The sequence below is a fragment of the Eutrigla gurnardus genome (assembly GCF_963514095.1).
Source record: "Eutrigla gurnardus genome assembly, chromosome: 10".
Classification (NCBI taxonomy): Eukaryota; Metazoa; Chordata; class Actinopteri; order Perciformes; family Triglidae; genus Eutrigla; species Eutrigla gurnardus.
The window spans coordinates 15098770-15107598 of NC_139924.1; the positions used below are offsets into that span (position 1 = coordinate 15098770).

At 42.1% G+C, this 8829-nt stretch overlaps 1 protein-coding gene across 1 annotated transcript in view; it reads right to left on the bottom strand.

Moving 5' to 3' along the window:
• Positions 1 to 3219, bottom strand: part of si (sucrase-isomaltase) — a 56977-nt gene extending 53758 nt beyond the window's left edge. The window contains exons 1-5 of the mRNA XM_084020108.1: positions 3072 to 3219; positions 2575 to 2660; positions 2160 to 2280; positions 433 to 542; positions 26 to 177 (exon numbers count right to left, since the gene is read on the bottom strand). Of these exons, the coding sequence (XP_083876234.1) occupies positions 26 to 177; positions 433 to 542; positions 2160 to 2280; positions 2575 to 2660; positions 3072 to 3195 (593 nt within the window). The 5' untranslated portion in view covers positions 3196 to 3219. The remainder of the gene's footprint in view (positions 1 to 25; positions 178 to 432; positions 543 to 2159; positions 2281 to 2574; positions 2661 to 3071) is intronic.
• Between the last annotated feature and the right edge of the window lie 5610 nt (positions 3220 to 8829).

Here is an 8829-nt window from a genome sequence, read left to right on the forward strand (position 1 = left end):
ATATCTCTTTATAGTGAGCACTCACAGGACTTTATTGTTCTCCTTCCTGCGCACAGTAAGACCAAAGGGTTTGTGTGTCATCTCCAGTGTGTTGCTGATGGGGCTTGAGGGGTCACTGTTGAGGCTGCTGATGTGCTCATGGGGGACTTCAAACCTCCGCCTGTGGGCATCAAAGATCTGAGGAGAGAGAGAGAGAGGGGAAAGAAACAAGCATACAGGCAGTGTGAGTGTGGCCTCATATCTCACGATCATGTTCGGTCTTTGCTGTGCACATCTCTATTTTTGTCCTCTTTTGTTCCGTACAGCATTGGTGTTAAACACGCTTTGATAAAAACTACTTTTGAAATGAATTCAGCTAGAGTTGATTCATCTCACAGTTCCTTCTATTGCTGTCGAAGTGTGATTTTTAAGTACATTTTTTTCAGTGTGTACCTTTAATCGGAGTCGATTGTTTGACTGCATTTCACCATGAAATGAAAGCTCTTGTATGTCAGCCCCAAATAGAGAAGGAGAGGCCATTCTCTTCAGCTGGGCTTTCATCACTGGAAAATAAAACAAATAGCAAAAGGAGGGTAAGGAGGGTAAAGGTTATGATTTATTTAAAAAATTGTAATTTCAAGAAATGTATCACATTTTAATCCCAAAATGGTAGAATTATAACAAAAACACTATTAGTGATTCTGTCATTATTTTAGTCAAACAGCAGAGTCTGTAAACGTAGGGTTTTTATTAGCGGTATATTCTACATTTTGTTTGACATTCTGGGAAATGCTTTTGCTGATACCAGTTTCATGTCCATATAGTAAATATGAAGCAAACGCCAACAGCGGATTAGCTCAGTTTAGCGCAAAGACTGGAAATGGGGCAAATGGCCTGGGTGTATCCGAAGGTAGCTTTTATAAAGAGGGCACTAATTAATATGTTTGTATCTTGTATAAAAGCAGAAGACAAATTTTGATTTTCATAGGCTCAGTGGGTACAATCTTGTTTCTGGACTTTCAGTCAGTTTTCTGCTTTGGCTCATACTTTCGACCAATCACCGTACGTCATTCATGCTTCCTTTTGTGCTGGGAAAGTACTTACTCTGAAATGGTGAAAAGTAACAACAAGTCCCAAAAATGGTGCTCAAAGAACTACGATCATTCCTAGTTCTTGAGTGTTAAGACAATATAAATAGATGGTATGAAAAAAAGCTGTGAAACCGCATAATCTCAAACTGTTCCTTCAATACTCGAGCACACGTGTGGAACCAATATTCTGTATTATTATTCAAGAGGTCTTAAACATGAGAGGTCTATTTAATGATCACAATGTTCCCCGCTGCCATCCATGCTCTGGAGAACAGTTGTTGGATGAGGTTTGCACCAGCATGAATGTATTACAATGACATCACAGATATTTCCTACAATGATGTTTGAACGGCAACAATAAAAAATAAATTGCAACAGTCCTCAGAGCACTCATGAAATTCATCGGGTGAATTTGGAAAGGAATTTATGCAAACACATGCCCCAGGTTATACGTTTCCCAGTATGATCAAAAGGTGCAACATGCTTACAAATTTGGGTAGTTTGTATTGAAGCCGTGAGTGATTACATGACAATTAAACATGTATGAGAATGATTTTCATATTTCTGTAATGGTTAAAGTCCCCATTGAGTACCGTGTCAGGAAGAGCAAGAGAAATGATTGTTTTTGAAAATGTTAATCTTTTTAGATGTAATCACCAAGTACTGTTAAAAAAACTAAAATATAAACCAATAACAAATACATACAAATAATATCCGCATGCTATTCAAGCAAAGTGACTGGAAAATATTGAAAAATATTGCCCAATGTTTCTTTTTTGCTTTTAGACAATAACTGATGTCACATAAGGTAGTGAAATCAAGCAGAAAATGGAAAATCCTGCATGCTGCAAAGTCAATCATGTTTTCTGATATGCCATCCATGTCATATTTCACAGAAAAGCATGCCTTAGGCGAAGTCAGTGAAAAGGGGACAAAAACAATGCGAGGAAGACAGACGGACGGATTGAAGGAATGTGGGAGCAGTCAGAATTAGAAAATAAGCTAAATAGAAAGCCAAATATTTTCATCAGTCGCATATATCGCATGAATGGCAAAGTGTGCACTGAGAGAGGGGAAATGGGAATTTACCGTAAGGATTCGGTCGCTCCACCGATTCCACTGTGTATCCATGGTTGGTTGAGAAGAAACACCAGGGGACATTTCTCTCGTCCAGTGGGCCCCAGCAGCATCCACGCCGCTCACATTGCAGCTGCTCGCGTAGGGAGGTTGTTTTCATTATCGTCATCCACATTGTCATGATTGTCATTGCTGCTACTATAAACATTGTTATCGTCATTATGCCTATTGGTCCAATAATCATTACAGCCAGGGTAGCAAAAAATCATTATGAACAACACTATTTCCGTTGGCTGAGTGAGAATTTAGTTGTGGGAAATCCAGGCATTATGGGATCTTTTTAATTTCCTCTCAACAAAAATTCAGTTAAGGATCTGTAAAAAGAACACCTCAGTAAGCATTCTTGGAAATTGATAGTGAGTCATACCTTTGAGGCTCCAGCATCAGGGAAACAATCTACTCTTTCAGCCAGAGGGATGCTGGGACACTGAGGAACAAATACTTCAGTAGTTTCTGCCAAAAGATGAAATTTTCACTTAAATTGTTACTTAATGTTTACTTAAGTCTCACTTTAGTACACTGTACTAATTTAAGACTTATACCCATATGAGCAATGAACTGGTGATAGCCCCTCACCATTATACCTTTCTACCTACCGGGACGTGCCAAGTCGAATACAGCCATCATTAGCGTTATTAAATACACTTTTGCTTTTCCCGCTATGATAAATCAAACTGTCTGCTGTGAGAAATTACACTCAGCCCTTTAGTGGCTGTAGTATTTATGATGAGAGGGAAGAAGGACATTAGGTGATGTCATTACAGAACAACACCCACCCTGGGCAGGGTGGACAGGTGGGTCAACAATACATATTCAAAACCATTCCCTGACCATCTCTAAGTATTTATAAGCATGTTAACCTACCGTCTTTGAGGACCCCAGGCTCTCCGGTGACAAACAGAACTATAAGAGCGATGGCTGCCACAGACATCAACGTGAACAGGACCATTAGGGTCACCTCCAAACCCGAGAACCGCCTTTTCCCCATCTAACACAAACGCACACATATACAGAGAGCCATTTAACAAAAGCCAACCTCATTAACACGTAATAATGACTGCAAGTTTACCAAGGGCAAGGTCTGAAAGGTCTCAAACTTCCCTGCTTAATGAGGCCCACTGGCAGGACACACACACACATGCAGAAAACAAGCAAAGTATAGTAAATATACACGTATATATTTTCCTTGCATTAACCTTGGACTCAGAAAAAAGCCTGAAGTTGAAAAAAAAATAGTAAACATGAGGAGAATAAAAAAAATACAATAGTAATACAACTTTAAAAAAGAGAAATGGGGAGTTGACAAAATTGCCCAATCTCTGCACCCATCATATCACTCAAGCAATTAGGCTTCACTCCAATGTACTCTTAGAGACAAAAACAAGGTGAATCTATGTGTGTGGTTACGCGTCTATTTGGGCGAACGAGAGGCTCATAGTCATCCTGTTTAATGTGCTGTGACGAGCAGGCGAGGGCAAAAAGAGAGTGTGCACCCCTCCCTCCCTCCCAGCCGCCACCAACACCACCACCACCACCACCACCACCCCTCCCTGAACACCACACAGATGCACCCACAATTGGCTGCAAACCTGTGATCTGAACACAGAGAAACACAAGCAAACACGTTCATAGAGTGAAAACCTTTTAGCCTCTCTCGTCTTCCGTTTAGCTTATGCTGTGTGCCTAAAAATAGCTTCTGCCCATAACGGCGTGTCGTTTTACTCCTACCAACACGCAGACATTCTGATCTGTGTGGTTGCACACATACAAAAAAAACAGGGGCACTTTTGGCTGCACCATTGAGGTTCCCATGAGTGTAGGCAGTTTAGAATATTATCTGATATTTTGATTTGAACCTTTACTTAATACATTTGGTTCCCTGGTTACTTTGAGACATATCCTTAGAAGTTAATGTCAGCTCAAGAGGAGCTTTGTCACCTGTAATTATGTTTAACACGGGCAAAAAAAAAAATTCAGTACAGTGTTCATCTGAATGAGAAATCTACCGACACGTCGGTATCTGTTCCTCAGGGCTACATTGTGATATACAGTGGATTATTTAGATTAGATGAGAAAGCTTCATTAAGCAAAGGGCTCAACATAACCAACATTATCATTAACACACTTGGTCACAGTCTGTCCACAGTAATGTGGATATTAGTGCAGAACGCAAACATCTGCAAGCTACAGAAAGTTGAAAGCAAGTCGAGGAGGATTCTGAATGCAATAGTTTGTAATCATTCATCATAATCGTGCGTCGATGTTGCACTGTCAACAAGTGATGTGAGTGAAGTATAACATACTGATTTGTTTTTGACGGGCTGCTGCTGCTGCTGCACTTACCTCGGCGCTCTCCAGTGTTCAGGGCAAAGTGCTTTTGAGTTCAAGTGAGATAGCACCTTATAATCCACAGGCTGCCTTGTGGTCATAGGGGCTCACCACTCCTTCACTGTGTGTGTGTGTGTGTGTGTGTGTCTCTCTCTCTCTCTCTCTCTGTATGTGTATCTGTGTGTGTGTGTGTGTGTGTGTGTGTGTGTGTGTCTCTCTCTCTCTCTCTCTCTCTCTGTATGTGTATCTGTGTGTGTGTGTGTGTCTCTCTCTCTCTCTGTATGTGTGTGTGTTTGTGTGTGTGTGTCTCTCTCTCTCTCTCTCTGTATGTGTATCTGTGTGTGTGTGTGTGTGTGTCTCTCTCTCTCTCTCTGTGTGTGTGAGTGTGTGTGTGTGTGTGTGTGTGTGTGTATGTGCCAAAGATTATTGTGTTTTTGTATTATGCAAGCCGTGACTCGGCGTGATTAATCTTTACCACGACTGTTACCACACCACTCTTTTACACACATGTGGGCGCACACACACTCTCACACACTTATTTATTTGACTGGTTGCAGCAGAAACGTATTAGAATATCGACTATATAGTATGCATCATGTGATATGTCTTATGATGGACGATACTGTATGTGGCAGCCATTAAACCTGGTTGAATTTACAAGTGTGATCACATACGTCTCAAACGGTTTGCATTCTAGCCAGATGTTGAAACGCTGTGAAAACATTTCTCTGCAAGATCCCTACCAATCTGTACTACTACCACAATGCAACTATGGCAATAAGCAGTCTCACTCACTGTTTGATTTCTTACTAAGTACGCGGTCTGTGTCCTCTGTCCTTGTGATAACAGCAGGCACCGTTACAACCAAATTGCATTGTCTCATTAAAGCAACACGGACGAATGGCTCCACATTGGATCAAACACAAGGTGCGTCGAGCTGCTGCAGCATTTATCTCATCCGTTATGAGTTCAACCACCGAATGAGCCGTGTGGGTGACAGAGCAGCGAGTTAGTCATTGAAGACAATAAAACCCTCCTCTCCCTCGTTCATATTCATTCATGAGTGTGTGTGTGTGTGTGTGTGTGTGTGTGTGTGTGTGTGTGTGTGTGTGTGTGTGTTATGGTTAGCTGTTGTTCAAATGCTAGCTAAACTGTAAAGTGCCGAGGTTATTCTTCTTCTGGCATTCTTTCAAGTGTGTTATAGAGGACCTGCTTTGGATGCAGCCATGGAAACATCTGGTCTGGTTGCAATCTTATTTCTTATCTGGCTAACAGTCACAGTGAGTCAATTAAAGTGTCTTAAATCTCGTTTTTATTTTTCCTAGATACAAGACGCTTGAAGCGACAAGTGTAAAATGATGACCAGGTTGAGACCCCACCTTTAGAGTGGCCTTTTTAAAGTCAATAACAGAATTGCTTGAAGCCCAAAGTGGACGTCTTCAAAAGATCTTGTTTTGTCTGATCAGCGGTCCGAAACCCAAAGATGTTTAGCTTAGTTGTATAAAATGTAGAAAAGCAGACAATCCTAACGACTGAGAGGCTGGACATGATTCATTTTTGGTGTTGTTTCTCTGTGTCCCTAACTATTGTTCATTTTTACACCATCATTGTCTTGTAACAATGCTCCCCAGGCTTTGTGTGCTAAGACAGATGAGTGCAGCCTCTGCTGTGACACTAAAACAATGCCATGATCATCATCAGGCGGACAGGTCAACACTCACCTCCTCTCCAGTCATCAAAAAGCTTAGCCGCCTGCTTCAAGAGTTTAAGGAAGATTTGTTGTCGTCCGGCAACACTGTCATTTGAATGAGTTTGGCTAGCTGGAATGCACAGCAAAGACACTATTTATTCTTAAGTGTGCACGGTTTCTATGGCCAGGGATCCATCTGTGCCAATGCACTCTGTTGTAGTCTAGTGAGTATACGATGGGAGGAGCCAATATGAGCTCGGGTTGGGTGAGCGGTACTGGGCCATCAGTACAGGGTCCTTGTAGGTGAGACTCTCATAACATAATTGGGCTACAATACCATGTTTGTGTGACATGGGAACGCTGCACGTCTATGCTCATAGATATGTAGGCACCCAAATCCATCTCTCATCTTTCTACTCACCCCCCTCCCTTCTCCCTCCCTTGCACATTCAATTCTGCTCCACCGCTGCAAATTTCAGGTGCACTCCATCAAGAATGCAGCGCCAGCCGATTTCAATAGAACAAACTGAAATTGGCAATTCACTCCCCTGTATCGATCCAGTCACTTTAAGACTAGGCACTCAACATTGAGAGCTGCCAACCAACCAAGATTTAATTTGTGTGTGTGTGTGTGTGTGTGTGTGTGTGTGTGTGTGTGTGTGTGTGTGTGTGTGTGTGTGTGTGTGTGTGTGTGTGTGTGTGCGTGTGCGTGAATACTCACCAGTATCCTAGAGACCTGGATTGTCAACCTGGTATGAGATCTGCAGAAACCATAATTAGTGAGGCCACCTGTAGACAGCGGGCAGCATTAACTGCTGAAATGTCCCTTTACCGGTGTCATTTAGAGATGGATTACTTGGGGAAATGTTTTGCTGTAGTTCATGACTTGTTCGGCGTTTGATCATCTACATTCCAATTTGGTAAATCGATTCTCTCGAAGCACAGTAAATGGTAAATGGCCTCATTTATATAGCGCTTTTGTCCAAAGCGCTTTACAACAATAACTGACATTCACCCATTCATTCACACATTCACACACTGACGGCGGAGTCAACCACGCAGGCCGACAACCAGCTCATCAGGAGCAATTAGGGTGAGGTGTCTTGCTCAGGGACACCAGGCACTCAGCTAGGAGGAGCCGGGGATCGAACCGGCAATCTTGCGGTTGCCAGCCAACCCGCTCTACCTCCTGAGCTAACCCCCCCCTTAAAACACCGTCAAGGTCTCAATATAATAAATATGTTTATACTGATTTTTATCTGGCATTGGCTCTGTGTCTCTACACTAAATTATTCTCTCCAGTGATAAATACCGGGTCTATTAAAAATTGATCACTCAGGAAGACTACTGTTCTATTACACGCTCGCAGGTTGAGATGGGAGACATTTCCATGATGGGACTTTTTTCTGTTGTCACACAATCGGTAATGTCTCCATCAGCTTTAACATTTACAATACTCCTAACAAACCTCTCCGCATGTTATGACAAAATAATCACTTTGCCATTGCCGGAATATAAGACAATCCCTGCTCGTTGGTCATGCATAAGACCAAAGTGTGTAATTCTTTATGCAAAATTCAGTCATTCTTACCGCTGAACTGCTAAATAAGTGTGCATGGTTCAGCCCATTTTGTTTCCCACACGTTATTTCACTAAACCTTTCATGCATGAGGAGGTGCCATTGCTCAGATACCTTGTAGCAGCGTTGGGCCTTGTTGATTCCAGGTACCTGCAGTCTGCTGAATCCCCGATGGTCTCTGTAAACGCTTTGGGTGAGTCTGCTACCTCCCTTTAATGCATTTGCCCAAATGACAGCCACCACATCTTTCCATTCTAATAAGCCCTCTAGTGTTGCGTTACATTTGCATCTAACATAACCACTCTAAAGGAATCTGCAATTAGCTGGTTGTTTCCTTTTTAAATGTACATTTGCTTCCTTAACAAGCATCTATGTTCTGGTGGCGTAATGGGGCTGGGTGTAATTACAGTCCAAGCAAACATGCTACTCACCACAGAACACTATCTCTAATTAACCTGCCGTTGTCATTTTGCAGGTTAAAAGAAAATGTAATTGAATTCTAAATTGTGCGATAAGCGGTGCAGATTTGTGCAATGCATTGGCATTTCTTCTGCACTGAAATGTGTTGGGTGTCCCACAGCTTTACCCACACGTTATAATGTGGCTTATGATGTGCAATGGGATAACCCCTTCCAGGCGTGTTAAACTGTTGCCACAGGATGACGTTTTAGTAGTGGGAAAACCATTATCTTTGCTTTCAGCCTAGTAGAAATCAAGCCGAGGAAACGGCGACATAACAATGAACTGTCCATGTTGATAAAGCCATTCAACTTCCTAGGAGACAAATTCATCGGGCAATTATACCAGGTTGTTTGCAGTTGTTCTCTGTGTGCGATTGTGTGTGTGCAACTGTTATATCACCAGTGGCTGCACAAGCTATAATATGCAGCTGGTCCATCTAAGTGTTCCCATTATGCAGTATTCCCCATAAGCGTAGCACAGATGTTAGACCCCTATGGGGGAGAGGGACGGCATATTGAATGAAGAGGGAAATGCATATGCACAACTTTATTTACACTCACACT